This window comes from Alosa pseudoharengus, unplaced genomic scaffold, assembly GCF_046254945.1.
Source record: "Alosa pseudoharengus isolate Yale_2024_CS ecotype anadromous, Long Island Sound unplaced genomic scaffold, YU_APseudo_1.1 YU_APseudo_1.1_scf_13, whole genome shotgun sequence".
Taxonomy (NCBI): Eukaryota; Metazoa; Chordata; class Actinopteri; order Clupeiformes; family Clupeidae; genus Alosa; species Alosa pseudoharengus.
Window position 1 is genome coordinate 34,970,802 of NW_027468598.1, and position 20,201 is coordinate 34,991,002.

Genomic DNA, 20,201 nt, shown 5'->3' on the forward strand with positions numbered 1-20,201 from the left:
AGTGTGACACGAGCTAAGCTTTTTTTAAGTTGGCAAAAGTTTAAACTAGCCAACTAGCTCCACTGGTGGGAAAACGCATGGGACTCATAGCGCTGCCGCTGTCCTATTGCGTGCAGAGGGAATATGAAAGACAACCGATTATCCCGCCCCTCGGACTGAGCACTGCGAACGGTGAGTGCCCAGACCCTACATTTTAATGTGGGTCTGGCTCGTAAGGCTAGGAGAAAGGCTCAATGACTGCATGTCTGTGCCGAATCATTTCAACAATAGTAAATGCAACTGTATTAATAATCATAATACATTTCAGGACTTTTACTTTCGATACTTAAGTACATTTGAAGGCAAGTACTTTTGTACTTCCACTAAAGTAGAAATGTAAAAGGAGGACTTTTACTTTTACTGGAGTAACATTTGACCATGTGTATCTCTACTTTTACTCAAGTACAGGATTTGTGTACTTCGTCCACCACTGATGATGTAGTAGGCTAAAGATCTAGCTGGTGAATATCAGATGATTGTCTAATTTCACGATGATCATGGAAGATAGCCTGGTAAACACCAAGCCACTTCTCAAATCTCAATTGCTAACAGGTTCGTCTAGGTTCTCCCAGGCTACATGGAGGATGTTCTGAATCTGTTGTCACCATCATTACCACAGCCAATTCAGCCAAGTTCAAATTGAACTATTGAAAAAACTTCAAGACGGTCTATCGCATTATTGCATTTAAAGAATCAGATGTGGTTAAAAGTAACGAGGCTATTTCATGCTCATATTAGTACAATCAGAGAATGTCTAACGGGCTCTGGTACAATACAAGTACAGTATTTGTACAAACGTAGTGGAGTAAAAGTCACAAGTTTCCAAAAATATTAATACTGAATTAATACAGATACTCAAAAATCATACTTAAGTAGCCTAATCAAGTAGCCTAAATGTAGGCCTACTTAGTTACTGTCCACCCCTGCAAATGTGTCAGTCTTGACAAGTAGGCCTATAGGTCTACATGAGTCAATAATATAAAATGGTCCGATGTGCAACCCCCACAACAGTTATCAATTGCAAATGATTTAAATGGTATGCAATTTACGCCTATTTATTATTATTTAAGCCTAGCTTATGACTGTACCCTGCGATGCTCACGTTTGCTTTGTTACAGTAAATTGAAGAACTTTTATTATGAAATATGTTTTCAGTGGATCGTAACCCGGAAGTGATGTTCGTGTACTCTGTCAGTGGTGGTTGGGTTGTCGTAGGCCGAATAATTTATGTTAATAATTAAACAATAACTCCGAGGTGAGAAGCAAATCGAGGCGTCCCTCTATTTCGTGGTTTGGTAAGTATTGAATGCTGGAACAAAACTGCTCAAAATTTCCAGTGTTACATTCATAAAAGTGGTTTTAATGTTTCATAACCCTTGGCTAGCTAGCGTAAACATTACAGCAAACCGTAAGCTGATAAACTATTAGGCTAGCTATTTCTTAGTTAAGCGCTAACTTATATACGATATACCTTACGTTACATTGTTACATTCGGACATCAGATATGTTTATAACCTAAAGTCGTGTCTCAAACAGTTACATGAATCGCTGACAATCTTCAAGTTGCTTGCCTAATTAGGCAACTTATCTGAGATTGCTATAACAGTTGGGTGGACTGAGCTAGTTCAGAGAGGAAATTCAAGTTGACATTATTGGACACCTAAGGACGTCGCACCTTTAGGTGACATGGTGAGGTTAACACAAAGTCATTGGCACCTTGCTACCTTGTCGTCTTGGTGCCTGTATATCAAGCTCAGACTGGTAGATTAAACCCAGCCTATTATACTTAATTCTGGCCAGTTTTACATTACTCTGACTCACATAGGGTATTAATGTTATTTATTTTGCTTAACTTGACGATTATTCATGATTTTTTCATGAACATTCATGATTTTTAATAATATTGACGTATCGTAGCATGTTATGAAACTTGAGTTTACCTGTGGTGGGCGGGAGGCTGCTCTTTACGGTGTTAATTGGCCTACGTTATGTTAGAGCGCGTGAGTGTACGTACCTGTGTAATTGTACCTGTACAAATGTTTGCAGACAGTAGCCCAACCTACATCTAATCGAGCTTTACAGCCGTCATGACCTCATTAGAGTGCTTGGCTCATCGGAGGTCTAGCCCTATAGACCCTTTCATGGAATATTCATTATCAGCATCATAGTTGGCCCCACAAGACTTCCTTTTTAACATTCCATATGTTATCTTAATGCAGAGGAAGTAGATTGGGGCCCAAATAGAATGTTCAAGCATTGTTTTTGTTTACCTTGTTGAAAGGGTCCATATATGGGTCTAGCCGTTTAGCTGTCATGATGTCACTAGGCTGCGTGCAGCTTACTGGAGTCTGTTAAGGGGTAAATCCAGGCTGTTGTACCACATCTACCTTAAAGTCTTAAGACTGAAACAAATATGTCGATTAAGTTGACTTATCACCCGGAGAGAAGAAATACTCTTTTCTGATTGGCTGGCGGGTGGACTTTAATTCTGAATAACAGGACACCGTTCCATATCAATGCTTATGAATGGTAACTATAACAACCATACTAGGACGACGGTTGCAGCGCTCTAGAATCTTTTGGTTGCAGGCTTCCCAACAATGGAATCAACTGTAAACAAGCTAACTGTCCATGCTAAAGTTGTACAACAAGCTGAACTAGTGAGCTTCTTTTTAAACAGAACCGCGTGTTTCCAGTGTTTACAGTGGCAACCGGGTGATAAGCGGGATAACGACCTTCGAGGTGTGTCCAGTTATACGGAATTAATGGACTTGGGCGGAGGCAACTCCCCTCCGTTGCGCGTCGGGGAGTTTTTGCCCCTCGCCCTCGTCCATTAATTCCGTATAACAGGACACCTCGGCGGCCTTTATCCCTTACATAAATCAGTCTGTTATAGAACATCATTATTAGGACACATGGCCTAAAGCCTCATAAACGCTTCATAACCCACTTCTTTTCTACTGTATGCTAGGCCTATGGATATCATATCATCCGTTTGTTGTAATGTTACGGGGGTTGCAACTCAAAATTACCATATTTATATTTAAATTGTTTATTATTTGATAGCATGTTGAAGAAGAAGCACTACTAAATCTGAAACAGAACTGCAACCACAGATATGCTAGCTGTCCCTGTTAGGTGTCTTTTCATATTGTGAGCATTGCCAGTGGTTTAATACTAAACTGTCTGTCTGTCCCTTAGTCTGCTGCCGACCTTGACCTCTCACCCCTGACCTTGACCTCTCACCCCTGACCCCACAGCTCACCACAGGGATGAGCGCACAGATGGAGCGCCGCGGGATCCACGTGGACCAGTCCGAGTTGCTGTGTAAGAAGGGATGCGGTTTCTACGGAAACGCGGCCTGGCAGGGGCTCTGCTCCAAGTGCTGGCGAGAGGAGAACCAGCACGCACGGCAGAAACAGATCCAGGACGACTGGGCCCTGGCGGCACGGTGAGGAGTCTAGGGGGAGAGAGGAGGGGGGGGGGTCAGAAGGAGAGAGTCCAGGGTGGGGGGGAGGTGGAAGAACAAGGAGGAAGAACATGAACGCCCAGGGGCAATGCATCAATCGATGGATCAAATTAAGTTTAATGACTCTAGTTCACATGCCCTGTTTGCCAACTCGACCCTTTAAATAGGTTTTTAGGCCATTTTCTTTCTGGATGTTAGTTGCAGTAAGTTTACAGTATCACAGTTCTAATGTCTGGCTGCACTATGCAGTATTCTTGGTCAAGTAGTGATTTGGAGAAAAAATATTTAACAGCGCTTCCTGTCAGAAACAGAATGGTGCTGTTTTTGAAGGAAATATTTTTGTTGCAGTGACACATTTTATATTTTTATCACTTTAACCAGTGCTATCTCTTTATGATCTCTCTCCTACTAACACGGCATCACCACACCCTTCAGTGGATCCTCTTTTCCTCATGCACATGTCATGTGTTAAGCAGCAGCAGCGATAATGATGGTAGGGAGTCAGAAGGAGAGTCTTGGGTGGGGGGGCGGTCCACAGAGGGAGGGAAAAGGGGGGGGGGCGCGAAGGAGGGAGTCCAGAGAGAGAAGGGGGAGGGGGGGGGGTGCGAAGGAGGGAGTCCAGAGAGAGAAGGGGGAGGGGGGGGGCGCGAAGGAGGGAGTCAAAAGAGAGAAGGGGGAGAGGGGGGGGTGCGAAGGAGGGAGTCCAGAGAGAGAAGGGGGAGGGGGGGCGGCAGGGAGGTAAGAAGAATGACCGGCCAGAGCCTCATCATGCGCATGTCATGTGCTAAGCAGCAGCAGCAGGGACAGGCTATGGGGATGTTGGCGTTGATGTTGATGTTGATGGTATTTGGCAGATACTACTTTTCCAAAGCGACTTACAGTATATGAGCTCTACATTTGTTAAAAAGAGAGGAAGGGGGGGGGGGTCAGAAGGAGAGTCTTGGGAGGGGGGGGGGGGGGGCGAAGGAGGGAGTCCAGAGAGGGGGGGGGGAGGGGGCAGCAGGGAGGTTGAACAATGACCGGCCAGAGCTTCATCATGCACATGTCATGTGTTAAGCAGCAGGGACAGGCTATGGTGATGGTGATGTTGATGTTGATGGTATTTGGCAGATACTATTTTTCCAAAGCGACTTTCAGTATATGAGCTCTACATTTGTTAAGTTGAAAAGCCTACATTAAGCATAATGGTGATAATAACAACAATATCAATAACAATATCAATATCAAATATCAACAATGAAAATAATGAGTGATGATCACAAAACATAAACATACACACCACAACTCTTTCAGAGAGGTGCAAGGAGACGTTTAGTTTTTATTTAGTAAAAGTACACAAAGCCCAGTACACTCCTACATTTTTAGACAACATACTTGCTTATCCAGTTTTGAGTCCCTGAAGACCTTTTGCACATACACACCTGTAGTCGGTATGGTCACACCTTACCAGGCGGTGCAATATAGACTGTCTACAGATGTCTGTATTGTCAATAAACAATCTGTTGATACGCTGCTATTAACGTATAATGTATGGTTAAGGTTAGGTTTTGGAGTTAAGTTTGTTTACTCTACACCTCAAAGGTCCCTTGTAGGTGGACTCAGAATCAGAAAAACTTTATTATCTGTCATGACATAAAATCATCTTTGGCATGGCTCAACAGCCAAAGACAACCGTCCGACAACTGACACACCAGGAATGTATTCTTATATTCTTAAAAGTAGAATGAAAGTGACTAGGGCAGTAAATACGTTAGGGGTGCTGTGGGTTAAAATGATGATATTGATGTTTCTATTTGTGTGTCTTAAGTACAGTGTTACGGTCTGTATCTGCAAACTGACGTGTACAGTGTTACCGTCTGTATCTGCAAACTGACGTGTACAGTGTTACGGTCTGTATCTGCAAACTGACGTGCGTCCTGCTGGTCTGTGTGTTAGGCTACAGAAGGAAGAGGAGGCTGCTTATGCCAGTAGCCACCAGGGACCCCAGGGGCCTCAGGCCCCGCCGGCACACACCTCCATATCCTCCTTCTCAAAGTTCGAGGACAAGAAGAGCAACGAGAAGTCCCGCAAGGTCACCACGATCAAGAAGATCTTCAGTCCGTCGTCCAGAACCCCGTCAAAGAAAGGTACCCTGAAGAAGACAACCTGTGTCAACACTCTGTTACAACAACAACAGCAACAACACATCAACACAACAATAACAACATGTTGCATTTATATGGTGCTTTTCTGGGTACTCAAAGTGCCTTAGTGTGAAAAGGGGGAACCTCACTACAACTACTACACTCTTAAAACGAATGTGTTGAAAATAACACAACTTGTGTTGTTTTTAAACACACCTCTATGTCCATACAGGGACAACACAGTTTGTTGTTGTTTTCTGTTGTGTCTAACACATTCTTTTCAAGAGTGTACCGCTGTGTAGCACCCACCTGGGTTATGGAGCAGGTAACATCTGTAGATGGAGAGATCAACTGTTAGAACGCGGGTGATCTAGAGACTACTGTAAACAACAACGCAGAACGCAGATAGAGAGTTCAACTGTTAGAGACTACTGTAAACTCATACAGGAAATTGGCAGCATCTGGCATCATCTATGAAATTCTTTATAGGTCACAAATGAAGACTGTAGCTTTCACTGGTCACCTGAAATATGTATTCTTTATAGGTCACAAATGAAGACTGTAGCTTTCACTGGTCACCTGAAATATGTATTCTTTATAGGTCACAAATGAAGACTGTAGCTTTCACTGGTCACCTGAAATATGTATTCTTTATAGGTCACAAATGAAGACTGTAGCTTTCACTGGTCACCTGAAATATGTATTCTTTATAGGTCACAAATGAAGACTGTAGCTTTCACTGGTCACCTGAAATATGTATTCTTTATAGGTCACAAATGAAGACTGTAGCTTTCACTGGTCACCTGAAATATGTATTCTTTATAGGTCACAAATGAAGACTGTAGCTTTCACTGGTCACCTGAAATATGTATTCTTTATAGGTCACAAATGAAGACTGTAGCTTTCACTGGTCACCTGAAATATGTATTCTTTATAGGTCACAAATGAAGACTGTAGCTTTCACTGGTCACCTGAAATATGTATTCACAGATTTTAGCAGAGAATGAAAACGTGCTGTGGCACAGCTGGTTACAGCGCCCATACCATATTTGGGTCATTTCCTGGTCCCACCCAATCGCTCTCTCCCGCTCACTTCCTGTCACTCTCTCTGCCGTCCTGTCTGATTAAAGGCATAAAAAGCCAAACAAAAAAAGAAATATAGCTATTTTAGTTGTTGGCTGACACTTTCTGTTGGTAATAATTTTCAGCATCTGTGTTGATCTGGGTAACAACGCAGAGACTCGGAGGGGGGTTTCTTAAGGTGGTGTTGTCTGCCAATGGGGGATGGAGGGGGGTTACTTGTGGTGGTGTTGTCTGCCAATGGGGGATGGAGGGGGGTTACTTGTGGTGGTGTTGTCAGCCAATGGGGGATGGAGGGGGGTTACTTGTGGTGGTGTTGTCTGCCAATGGGGGATGGAGGGGGGTTACTTGTGGTGGTGTTGTCTGCCAATGGGGGATGGAGGGGGGTTACTTGTGGTGGTGTTGTCTGCCAAATGCCATGTTGACAGCTACCAACAAACAAACAAAAAACTGCATTTCAATTGGTATGCTGAATGACCAGTTCAGCAGAATATCAGCGGCTTTGGCATCATTGTGTAAACATTTGTCCCTCATCAGTGATCAGCCCTTTTCACGAGATGTCTCTCATCAGCGATCAGCCCTTTTCACGAGATGTGGCCACTGTGTAAACCTATTTCCTCTGGGAGTTATCACGATTGCTGTCAACAGACAGATCAATTAAAAATGCAGCGCTTTTTCAAAATGTCAAAGTTTGCCTAGGTTTAGGTTAGAAGATGTAAACAGCGTCGTAGAAAGCCACTCGTATAGCAGCACAGTCCACAGGAAGGACAGGAAGAGGGTCATCATTAATGACATCATTAGGCATCATTAATTGTGAAATGGGCTTATTGCTGTCCCGCTCTGTCCAGACGCCGTTATCATTAACTGTGAAATGGGCTTATAGTCCAGGCAAAGTAAGGTCTGATCCAAAACTAATTGCAACAGAATTTCTTTTTTACATTTTATATTTCAATTTGTGATCTAAACACCATAGTAAAAGGCCATGAAAATCCAGTTGGTGGAAATATGTTAAAATGAGGGTTGTTTTTATGCATTACCCTTCAGCAAATACTGACAAAACAGTAATTAGAATGTTGTAGAATAAGCATTCTAAAGAATATCTGACCCCATCCAGAGATACATGTGTGGCCACATAGTTCATAGTTCTTTTAGCAAAGTGTACACGCATTCGCCTATAGAATTTATTAGCGGAGTGAGTCTATCATGTCTGTTCTGACATAGTAGCCTACTCCTACAAGGCTCCAACCACGAGATGCATGTAAGAAATCAAAGTCACAGTAGTGACGTGATGGGTCAAAGGTCATATTGTTGACTAAACACATATTTGCGATGTGGTGATGGTAATTTAGACATACAAATATTGCACATATTTTTATTTTATGTTTTATTTCAGCAAACTAAAATACTGTTTTGTTTGTCGTCCGCTACCCACCCGCAAGGAGTTCATTTTCCACCCGCGTCCCTGCCCATGAATTCTAGGAATGTCACAATCCACCCGTTTCAGCAGCTTTTATGCGGGTACCAGACTCGCTGCCGGACTCTGATCTGCGCAGTGTGCAGCCTCAAACCCAGCTTGGATGTAGAGGAGTTGGTGTTGAGTGTAATGGTAGCTAGCTGGCACATGGCTGTGCAGTAGGCCTATGTATGTGTGTTAGGTAAACCCCATCCTGATGCCTTAAAGGAAAACTCTCAAAGTCACTGAGTACTGTCAGTACGAGAGAAAAAAAAAAACAATCAGTGCTACCTAGCTCGAGTTGCTGCAGCCAACAGCTAGAGCAGCCAGGCAGCTACAGTACTACACCCTCGGGAGCATTATTTTAAAGATTAAAATTTGAATAAATAATTTTGTAAATGAATTAAAGAATGTAGCTGCCTGGCTACTCTAGCTGTTGGCAGGGATGGACAAAAATACATCAAGATGTATTTTAAAATAGAACATCAAATAACCTAATTTTAAGTTAAAATAAACTACAAAATACCATGCCACACCATGTATAAAAATACTGTATTTTTGTATTGTGAAAGTACTAAAAATACTCTCTTTAAATGGAGCATATCACTTTGCAAACATTCCATATCTGTCTATTTATTCTGTTACCCATGGGCCTCTCTCTTGCTTTCCTTTTCTTCCTTTCTTTCCTTCTTTCTCTGATTGCCTACATTCTGTAAAGCTCCATGATACATGTGTTATGTTTTGGCGCTCTATAAGCACAATAAATTTAAATTAAATTAAATTAAATTTACCGGTAATCTATTCCTTCATCAGTACACTGACTCTGATTAAGTGGACAATGTTTAAGAGCAACAGCTTTTCTCTGCCTACGAGACATGCATAACCTGCAAACAGTCAACAGATCAGCTATGCTGACCTGACTGTTACAGTACGTCTCATAGCCTAAATACTGTATCAGAGATGCACTCAAAAAGTCACGACTGAACTTGTCAAACGGTACAAAGTGGAGACAAGTCTCTGACATTGCTCAATCTGGGCATGCGCTGACAATGTTGCACACATATCCGGTCACATAACAGGCTCCATATGTTCTGATTTGGATGATTCCTGAATCTCAATATTCTGATCACAAATCATGGCAAATTACTATCTCATCACCAGTCAGAGGCTACATTCATTGTTTTGCACTTTTATGATGTCATCACATCACCAAAAGTAGGCTATTGGTTTTACCAAAAATATTTAGCAAAAAATAAACAATAGACAAAAACAATAGACACTTTGACAAGTACTTTGATACAAAATACGAAACCATTTTCTAACCACAGAACTGGTTCCATGTGTTACGATTGGATAACTAAAGTTCTCAAGAAACTTTAGGTTGGTATGTGAGGGAGTGTATTGTATGTGAGAGCAACCTACAACTTACTCAAATTATAAAATACGAAGCCATTTTTTTTTTTCAACAATAAAATACAAATGACAAAATACTCTTGTATTTGAAATACTTATTTTAAATACATGTATCAGAAATACTGTCCATCCCTTGCTGTTGGCTGCAGCAACTCAAGCTAGGTAGTACCATGTTTTTTTTGTGTTTGTGTTTTGTGTTTGTCGATTTTGATCCAATTTGACCGCTTTGCTATGTTGCCCACACAGAATTTCTGCCGGCCCACCCAAATGTAGTAGGCTAGAACTGGCCCTGGTTGTCATTCACATCCACGTAGTGAACCACAAGCAGAGTTTGGTGAGTCTGCATTGATGTAGAAATATCATGGCAATAGAGCCAACAACATTGGTACAACATTGGTACAACATTGGCACCACCACCTGGTGATACACAGGGACCAGTGGTTTGCTACATGTCTGACAGTTGCACAAGCATTCGGACAAGCACATTCAGGACTGAGGGTCAATGAACAGTGGTAGCTCGCTAGCTTAGAGTAAATAAAGCTCAAGAAGTCACAACTGAACTTGTCAAGTGGTACAAACTAACCACCAAACCTACTGAGAGCTACAGAATATGGGCTTAAAGCAACCCAATGCAGTTTAATGCAGTTTATTTCAGTTATAGTGGAAGATTTAATGGTTGCCACAGCGATCAATGGGGTTTTTTGATAATGGTTTCACCAAGTTCACCCAGTTTCATGCCTTTATGAAAGAATTTGACCTAATTTTCACATTAGATTAGATTAGATTTAACTTTGCCATTGTGCAGAGTACAAGTACAGACACAACGAAATGCAGTACATGGAGAAAATACAGCATAACATGAGGAGAGGGGAGGAGAAAAAACAGCCCCCAGACTATGCTCCTATGGGGAGTACAATGTGGGAACAGGAAAAACACCTCCGCAACATGAGCACATAGTCAGTACACTTTACAACATGAAAGACACACGGCTTGCAACAGGGGAGGGGAGTGGGGGGTGGAGGGAATCCCCTGTACTATGAAAGTTCAGTAAAACTGCCAAAGGAGCAGCTTTTGGCCCATGACCTACAGTATGCACAAATAATACCTACTTGGATTTGCATGGACTTTTATGTGATACGGGAAGTTTTCATGAACTGAATACAAGCAAAAATCATTTGTGTTGCAAATAGTTTTGGGTTGGGTGATTTTTTTATTTTTTTTTTATTTTATTTTTTTTCCCTCACAGATTGCCTAAACTATTATTGCTGTCCCTCTCTGTCAAGACTCCGTTATCATTAATGGGCTCATTGCTGTCCCTCTCTGTTCCTCTCTGTCCAGACTCCGTTATCATTAATGGGCTCATTGCTGTTCCTCTGTTCCTCTCTGTCCAGACTCCGTTATCATTAATGGGCTCATTGCTGTCCCTCTCTGTCCAGACTCCGTTATCATTAATGGGCTCATTGCTGTCCCTCTCTGTTCCTCTCTGTCCAGACTCGGGGCCTCCAGACACTCCGTCCCCCAGCACCAGTAGGGTCAGCGCGGAGATGGACCGGGCCACGCAAGAGTTCATCGACTTCCTCAAGACCCTGCACAAGCCCGGCCGCGAGATCTTCAAGCAGTGTCGCGCTTTCACCGAGACCATGGCCTACAAGAGGGTGAGGGAAAGAGCCCACTGCCCACTTGTGTCCCACATAGAATATAGGACCCAACACCTGACCAGTAAGGGTCTGATATAGGACCCAACACCTGACCAGTAAGGGTCTGATATAGGACCCAACACCTGACCAGTAAGGGTCTGAGAGGACCCAACACCTGACCAGTAAGGGTCTGAGAGGACCCAACACCTGACCAGTAAGGGTCTGATAGGACCCAACACCTGACCAGTTGGGCTGGGCTAGAAAAACAACTCCTTGGCAGGAAGTTTGTGTAATGGATTGCACCATGGAGACTGGTGTTCCACAGACACAGCAGCCAAACAAATGCTCAGCAGCCTGACAACCTGTTGTCATGGGAGTTTAGAAGCACACTCGAGAACACTGGGACAATCCAAGCCATTGCCAGCTTGTGAAATGTGGCACCATGCCTAGATATCCAAAGGAAATTCCATATATATATTTATCATAAATTTGTAGGTACTCGGCGGAAAGAAGGGGTATTCTGAGATGGTTATTGGGGAAGTTTCTCAGAATATGGATGTGTTCACACAAAAATACGTTTTTTAATCAGGAACTGAATCTATAAAATGCTGAATTTAGCTTTCAGAAAGTACCCACACATTTAGTATCATGTGTGCAGCTGTGCAGTGAGTGCTTCATCGCTGATCTTGTGGGTCCTCATAGCGTGCAGCAGAGAACACTTCAGTCCCACTTCTTCATTCAGTTTCTTTTGTGCTGACTTTCATGGGGTGTTATGTATTGTGGGAATCCCCCTTCCCCCAGTTGGTCAGCGTAGCCTGTAGAATAGTTCTGTTCCAGAGTGGCAGTGAGCCTGTAGAATAGTTCTGTTCTGTTCTGTTCTGTTCCAGAGTAGCAGTGGAGCCTGTAGAATAGTTCTGTTCTGTTCTAGAGTAGCAGTGGAGCCTGTAGAATAGTTCTGTTCTGTTCTAGAGTAGCAGTGGAGCCTGTAGAATAGTTCTGTTCTGTTCCTGTAGAATAGTTCTAACCCAGAGTTGGTTCACATCCACCCTTGATCAGATCCAGAGCTCTTCCTGGGGCACTCTGGGACAAAACCTTTTTTAGGTCCTTTTTAAAGCATGTGACTCAGGTGGTCACGTCATGCTCTCTCTGGTGCTCTCTCAGTGTCCACGCCTGATGCTCTCAGTGTCCACTCCTGATGCTGTCACGCCTGGTGCTCTTTGTGTCCACGCCTGATGTGGTCACGCCTGATGCTCTCAGTGTCCACGCCTGATGCTGTCTCAGTGTCCACGCCTGATGCTGTCTCAGTGTCCACACCTGATGCTGTCTCAGTGTCCACGCCTGATGCTGTCTCAGTGTCTACGCCTGATGCTCTCTGTGTATATGCCTGATGCGGTCACGCCTGATGCTCTCAGTGTCCACGCCTGATGCTGTCTCAGTGTCTACGCCTGATGCTCTCTGTGTATATGCCTGATGCTGTCACGCCTGGTGCTCTCTGTGTATACGCCTGATGCTGTCTCAGTGTCCACGCCTGATGCTGTCTCAGTGTCCACGCCTGATGCTGTCTCAGTGTCCACGCCTGATGCTGTCTCAGTGTCCACGCCTGATGCTGTGTCAGTGTCATTATTTGTTGTTGTATGCCGTTTATCGTCCTGTAGTTCTTTCTGTCCTGTTGCTGTATATTGTCCATGGTAGCAAATAGCTTCCCCAAAATCCCCAAATTAGTTTGAATATCTAATCCTCCATCCATCATAACTGAACACTGACTCAAGTCTTTCTATTGTCCAGGACATGAGCGCAGAGGATCAGTCCGAGTGTGTGCAGGACTTCTACCAGAACTTGTCTGATAAGCTGCATGCCTACTACAAGGGTGAGCATTCAAACTGATAAGCTGCATGCCTACTACAAGGGTGAGCATTCAAACTGATAAGCTGCATGCCTACTACAAGGGTGAGTATTCAAACTGATAAGCTGCATGCCTACTACAAGGGTGAGTATTCAAACTGATAAGCTGCATGCCTACTACAAGGGTGAGCATTCAAACACACCTTTCTTTTCAAATGAGTCGGATCACATGGTGTGCAGACTCACCCTGGCTCAGGGCTGCAGACACTCCAGAGTCACTTCGGACCCATGTCACAGCTGCGGAGTGTGTTGAGGACCCATGTCACAGCTGCGGAGTGTGTTGAGGACCCATGTCACAGCTGCGGAGTGTGTTGAGGAGTTTAGGTCACTAGATCACACTCCTCTTCATCACGTATTCTGTGTGTGTGTGTGTGTGTGTCTGTGTGTGTGTGTGTGCGTGCGCGCGCGTGCGGATATGTGTGTGTGTGTGTGCGCGTGCGTGTGTGCATGTGTGCGCGTGTGTGTGTGCGTGCGCGTGTGCATGTCACATATAGGATCCACAGAGAGAGTAGAGTTGGTCATGGACGAGGTGGAGAAGTACATGATGATCCGGCTCTACGAAGACGTCTTCTGTCCTGAGACCACGGATGATGAGAAAAAAGACCTGGCCATCCAGAAGAGAATCAGGTGAGCCAGAGCAAAAGCACGTAGCTATAGCAACAATACTTGATTACTACCTTTTACTACTACTAAAGTTCCGCTTTAACCCTCTCTGGTTATAGGCTAGCTATACGCTAACTGGTGTAACCCACTTCCTGTTAATTATGCTAAGCTAGGCTAACGGTGTAAGACTAAGGTTATTGCACACACAGATATTAGATTAGATTAGATTAGATTCAGCGTTTTAATTCAACACGCCTGTCCGAGCCCATCAGGAGTAATGAGGATACACTGACCACAGTCAGGTCTGCGGGAACAGGAGCAGATTTGCATCCAATTCAGCGCAGGGTTGGGGGCCTGTGGAGCTGGATTGAAAACTCCCATCCAAATCAAATCAATGTGGTTGACTGTTGTTTCAGGGCGCTGCACTGGGTGACTATTAAGATGCTGGGCGTCCCTGTGAACGAGGAGATCCCTGCTGTGTCTGATAACGTGGTGAAAGCCATCACAGGTGAGTTCTGCGTTGGCTCTTTTGTAGGTAAACAGGCCTCTGCATTGGTTCTTCTGTAGGTAAACAGGCCTCTGCGTTGGTTCTTCTGTGTTGGCTCTTCTGTAGGTAAACAGGCCTCTGCGTTGGTTCTTCTGTGTTGGCTCTTCTGTAGGTAAACAGGCCTCTGCGTTGGTTCTTCTGTGTTGGCTCTTCTGTAGGTAAACAGGCCTCTGCGTTGGCTCTTCTGTAGGTAAACAGGCCTCTGCGTTGGTTCTTCTGTAGGTAAACAGGCCTCTGCGTTGGTTCTTCTGTAGGTAAACAGGCCTCTGCGTTGGCTCTTCTGTAGGTAAACAGGCTTCTGTGCTCAGTTTTTGAAGACGGAGCACAGCAGCCCTATTTTTTTGACTTGGCAGTAAAAGCCAACATGTAAATTTCCAGGGACGAGGGTTACACATTTGCATTGGAAGCAAACAGAATATGAACCATGTCCTCTCAAAAGTAAGACGACGCTAATGTGAAAGCATCATAAATGGGCAGTATAAAGTGGACTGGGCTGAAAGTAAGAATGACATTAATGTCACACACATTAGTGTAGCAACATGTGAAATGTTCTCAACAGTTCTTTGCTAACCATCATCAATTATACATATGTGCTAACCATCATCAATTATACATATGTGCTAACCATCATCAATTATACATATGGTCATATTTCTAAAAAAGACAAAAACACAGAGAGGTTATTATTACTTGTCTGTATGGATTAAAGACTTTAAATCTCTTACTTAACGCCAAAACACTTAAACATTAGTCAGCTTTGAAGGTGCAGTCAGGGATTTTCCGCAATTTCAAGCCCATAAAATTTTTTGGCACATTCAGCAATCATTTCTTCACGATCGCTAGCTTCCCATTCTGTAAGTACACTGTAAAAAACCCGGTCTCTGTGGGCAGCCCAGGCTCCGAAAACTGGAAACAATCAAAGTGGGGGCAGCTTGTCCCTCAAACAAAAACAAAACCCTGCGTGGAGTTTCTCTGGGAATACTGAAGGGAGGGGTGAGCTTCCTCTCTGGCTTGTATTGTTTGGTCCTTGGTTAAATTATAATGTAATTGTTTTTGCACAAAAGCTTCTGCTAATATATTTAAATGTAAACACAAACAAGCACAACTTCCTGCGCAATCCCTGATGCATCTTTAGCTTCAAAATCCATAAGTGTTCCATAAAACACAGAAGGCTGCTGCAGGAAGCCAAATTCACTGACACTATATAGATGCACAAAAGGCTGAACATCAAACCTGTTCCAAAACCAGAGTTTCAGAGTCTGTGTGCAAACGTGATTGACACAATGTGAGGTTGTACTTCTGTTTTAATCGTGTGACGGTATCAAGGGTGAAGGCCTTAAACATGTGTCCCTTAAACCTGCTGCTTGGATGAAGGCCATAAACATGTGTCCCTTAAACCTGCTGCTTGGCTGAAGGCCTTAAGTGTGTCCCTTAAACCTGCTGCTTGGCTGAAGGCCTTAAACATGTGTCCCTTAAACCTGCTGCTTGGCTGAAGGCCTTAAGTGTGTCCCTTAAACCTGCTGCTTGGGTGAAGGCCTTAAGTGTGTCCCTTAAACCTGCTGCTTGGCTGAAGGCCTTAAGTGTGTCCCTTAAACCTGCTGCTTGGCTGAAGGCCTTAAGTGTGTCCCTTAAACCTGCTGCTTGGCTGAAGGCCTTAAGTGTGTCCCTTAAACCTGCTGCTTGGGTGAAGGCCTTAAGTGTGTCCCTTAAACCTGCTGCTTGTCCTCTTCTCACCCTCAGCCATCATCGAGGTGGACTCTAAGCGCGTCCCACGGGAGAAGCTGTCGTGCGTCACGACGTGCAGCAAGCACATCTTCAACGCCATCAAGATCACCAAGAACGAGGCGGCCTCGGCGGACGACTTCCTGCCCACGCTCATCTACATCGTGCTGAAGGCCAACCCGCCGCGCCTGCACTCCAACATCCAGTACATCACCCGCTTCTGCAACCCCAGCCGAATCATGACCGGAGAGGATGGATACTACTTCACCAACCTGGTACACACACACACACTCATACTCACACATACAAACACGCACACACTCACACATACTCACACACACACACTCTCACACATACACACACACACACACATACACACACATACACATACTCACACACACACACTCTCACACATACTCACACACACACACACACACTCACACATACATACACACACTCACACATACATACTCACACACACACACACACACTCTCACACATACACACACACACTCTCACACACACAAACACATACACACACACATACATACACACACACACTAAGCTATTTTGCCCAGTGACAATGCTAAGGCTAAGACATACATACAGTACACACACACACACACACACACACACACAGGCAGATACACACTTTTTTTTATTAGCCACCTGATATTTAAAACTCACCTGAGTTTTAAAATGCATGCTCCAAATCGGGCAACATTTTAAAAACTGCTTTTTCAGCTCAAAGGCAAAAGTAAAATACCTAAAATACTACCTAAAGTACATTTGTTAACAATCTAGCTAGTTGTTTTATCAGTGTTTTTTGTGCTGTTATGGATGTTTGCCAATCATGCGCGTTTTGGCTGTTGACATGTCCACATACTTGTGACAAGGATGACCGTAACTTCACCGACCGAGGTTACATTTCCTGCAAGTGTTTATCATGATGGAGAGATAATCTCTCTTCCACAAAATAATAGATAACTAATCTCCGGTATGCTAGCTAGTTTTTTTTTTTCAATGTCCTTTGTGCTGCTGTGGATGTTTGCAAACCAAGCGGTTGAATTTTTCTGAAAGTGTTGTCAGTGATGGAGATGACCACAAAAGTGGAGATATGTGACTAACGTCTGGGGTGTGTTTGTGTGAACCTCCGTCCAGTGCTGTGCGGTGGCCTTCATCGAGAAGCTGGACGGCCAGTCGCTGAACCTGAGCCAGGAGGAGTTCGAGCTGTACATGTCCGGCCAGGCCTCGCCCCAGAAGCCCCTCAGCCCCACCAGCGCCAGCGGTCCAGTCGGCTCGGCCACGGCGGCGTCGCACCACCACACGAGCCTGGATCTGCTGACCGGGCTGGACTCGCGGCAGGAGCAGGTTCTGGACGGCGCGCGGCGTCTGGAGCGGGACCTGATCGATTGGTGCGACGGCGTGGAGCACAGCGTCCAGGACGTGCTGGACAAGTTCCCGCTCGACGGCGTCACCACAGCGCCCTCGGGAGCAGCAGCGGCACCGGCCGACCCGACCGCCATCGACTCGGACAACGTGGAGAACGACAAACTGCCACCGCCGCTCACGCCACAGCTCTTCGCTAGATAGCGTAGCCGCGGATGCTAACGCTAGCTCCAGCTCTTGCTCCAACCCTCCACGCCAGTCCCCCTCAGGTCCAGAAACCTCTCCCCCACCACAGGGCACCCCCTGGGGGGACACTCTGAGTGTGGCCCAGCCTGTTAGCCACTCATCTCCCACCCCCAGCCCCATGCGTCTCCTTCTGGGTGTGTTTGCCAGTGGGGTACAGAAGATGGAGATGGTCCTCCGCTCTCCTAGCAAAGACACGTACATGCTTCTGCACACAAACACACACACACGAGACATGCACTCCTTCTGTCACATGCACAAAACACTAACTCCTAGACATGCATATCAACACACTCCAAGGTCTTTAATAATGAAGGTTCATCCAGCTTTGGGACAAGGTTGTGCACTTCCCAGAATGCATTGGGCTAAGATAACTCACCACAAGGGAAGGGGCAAGCCAGTTAATCATGCCTACTCAGGGGTAACACATGTGTAGGCAAAAGCTCCTTTAGAGATGGCTCATATGCTATGCTATGCTGGGTAGTTGGATAAGGCAGTGCTGGGGCGGTTGGGTAAGGCAGTGCTGGGGTGGTTGGGTAGTTGGGTAAAGCAGTGCTGGGGTGGTTGGGTAAAGCAGTGCTGGGGCGGTTGGGTAAGGCAGTGCTGGGGCGGTTGGGTAAGGCAGTGCTTCTCTACCTCCATCCACAGCACACGGCTTCATCTCCGTCTTCGCAGGAAGACAGTGCCAAATCCCTCTGACATAAATCCATAGTGTGGCACGTGTGAGTGTGTGTGTGTGTGTGTGTGTGTGAGCCCGTGCATATAGTAGTGCTGTTCCAGTTTGCAGCCTAGGAATCCAAGTAGTGCTTCCGTTAAGTGGCCAAACCCAATACCCCCTCAGTAAAGGCTAGATGAAGGAAAAAAGTTTAAGTGACGTTATTTAATCAGAAAAAAAAAGAAGCCAACCTGTTGACCCCAGATGTGACCACCCTCATGAGCATGGCTCCATTTTCTTTTATATGCCTGGGGTTTGACTTGATGAACATGATCCTGCCTGCATTGGTCACTGCCTGAGCTTGAACTAGATGAAGTAAACAGCAGTACAGTAAGAGGGAGATGTCATGGGCATTAGGCATCCACAGCCCTTAGAATCGTCTGATAGAGCTCTCTGTGGAAGCATCCACAGCCCTTAGAATCGTCTGATAGAGCTCTCTGTGGAAGCATCCACAGCCCTTAGAATCGTCTGATAGAGCTCTCTGTGGAAGCATCCACAGCCCTTAGAATCGTCTGATAGAGCTCTCTGTGGAAGCATCCACAGCCCTTAGAATCGTCTAATAGAGCTCTCTGTGGAAGCATCCACAGCCCTTAGAATCGTCTGATAGAACTCTCTGTGGAAAGCAGTGTGTGGCTGCTAGCTAGTTTTCAAATAACCTAAGAAACAAGTGGCCTAAACAAATCCTAATAATAATAATAATCATAGTAAACAACAACAGGATTGGCCAGTGACCGCAGGGTCAGCTTGAGCAGGCCTGGTGACCCTCAGCACAGTTTGGACACGTCAGGAGCTGAAGCTGAGCGATCTGTTCGTAAGGCCTGAGCCATGAAATGAACCGAATGCTAATTGCCCATAGACTTGCTCTGGGAGTCGTTGGTAACATTTTACTCTACATTTTGCACAAGGCTGACATGACCCCTCTTCAACATGTCATGATGGATACCTTTACTCACTGCCTTCACTGTCACTGTCAGGTATGACCATGTCAGGCGTCATGTTACCATGACCGATCACAGAATCGTTTACACACGTGGCAGTTTAAAAGAATGTGACCGGCTGTTTTGGAATCTAAAATTCAGAGAGAAGTCATTGACCAATAATGATGCAAAGTCACTGTTGGAGTTTTGCACTGACCTCTGACTATCATGAAGTCTAATAACAGGACCGGTATCTGTCATGACCTGTTTAAGACTTGCTTATGTCACTCGTGTGACTGCATGTTTATGTAAAGTGTCACTGAAAGGTCTTTGCTATTAGTTATGTATGGTTCTATATTTTAGACTGTTGTTACTATATTTATTTATTTATAGTAATGACTTAATGTATCACATATTTAAGCACATCTTGGCTACTCCTGCATTTGTTTTGTGGATTTTTCTTCTCAGCAATTATGTTTCATATGACATTTTAAAGTGTGGTTTGGACATTTCTAATGGTCTCTCTTTTTAACCAGAAAACTCATGACTTAAAGATCTGTATAAACTTACTATTGATAATAACTTTGGCGTTTATTTTATTCAATCCTTGTTTAAGTAAGCTGTGTGCTTGGGTATGGGTCAAATCAAGTGTCCCTAAACATTGTAATTCATGGCAGACAATGATCAACATGGCATTTACTATTGATTAAATCATGTGATTTGTCTTTGAAGTATTTAAATAGCAGCGGGCCATCTGTTTATAAGCACAGTATGTCTATAGTGGCCATTAGTTGTATTTATGAATTGCATTGAGATGAATTAAAAACAAGTAAACATCTCTGGTTTTGCTCTTTTTTTGTTTGCTTTTTTTTTTTTTTGCTCATGTCTCATACATCCAGCTGATTCTAATGAATTCGTCAAAAGTGTGAGTACTCCTACGGGAACTCGT

The 20,201-nt window shown here is 44.5% G+C and overlaps 1 protein-coding gene across 3 annotated transcripts; it reads left to right on the forward strand.

Annotated features, from left to right (window-relative positions):
- The first annotated feature begins 1,222 nt into the window (after positions 1-1,222).
- On the forward strand, positions 1,223-20,090 carry rabgef1l (RAB guanine nucleotide exchange factor (GEF) 1, like). 3 transcript variants are annotated; one of them, XM_076282927.1, is made up of 9 exons: positions 1,223-1,334; positions 3,241-3,490; positions 5,444-5,634; positions 11,069-11,232; positions 13,000-13,081; positions 13,611-13,743; positions 14,136-14,227; positions 16,007-16,263; positions 17,150-20,090. In XM_076282927.1, the coding sequence occupies exons 2-9, from the start codon at positions 3,312-3,314 to the stop codon at positions 17,579-17,581; spliced, it is 1,530 nt and encodes a 509-aa protein (XP_076139042.1). In that variant the 5' UTR covers positions 1,223-1,334; positions 3,241-3,311; the 3' UTR covers positions 17,582-20,090. The 3 variants fall into 3 exon arrangements, with proteins under 3 accessions (XP_076139042.1, XP_076139041.1, XP_076139043.1); XM_076282926.1 differs by having other exon boundaries at positions 3,300-3,490; XM_076282928.1 differs by lacking the exons at positions 1,223-1,334; positions 3,241-3,490; positions 5,444-5,634; positions 11,069-11,232; positions 13,000-13,081 and adding an exon at positions 13,084-13,241.
- Positions 20,091-20,201: the final 111 nt, after the last annotated feature.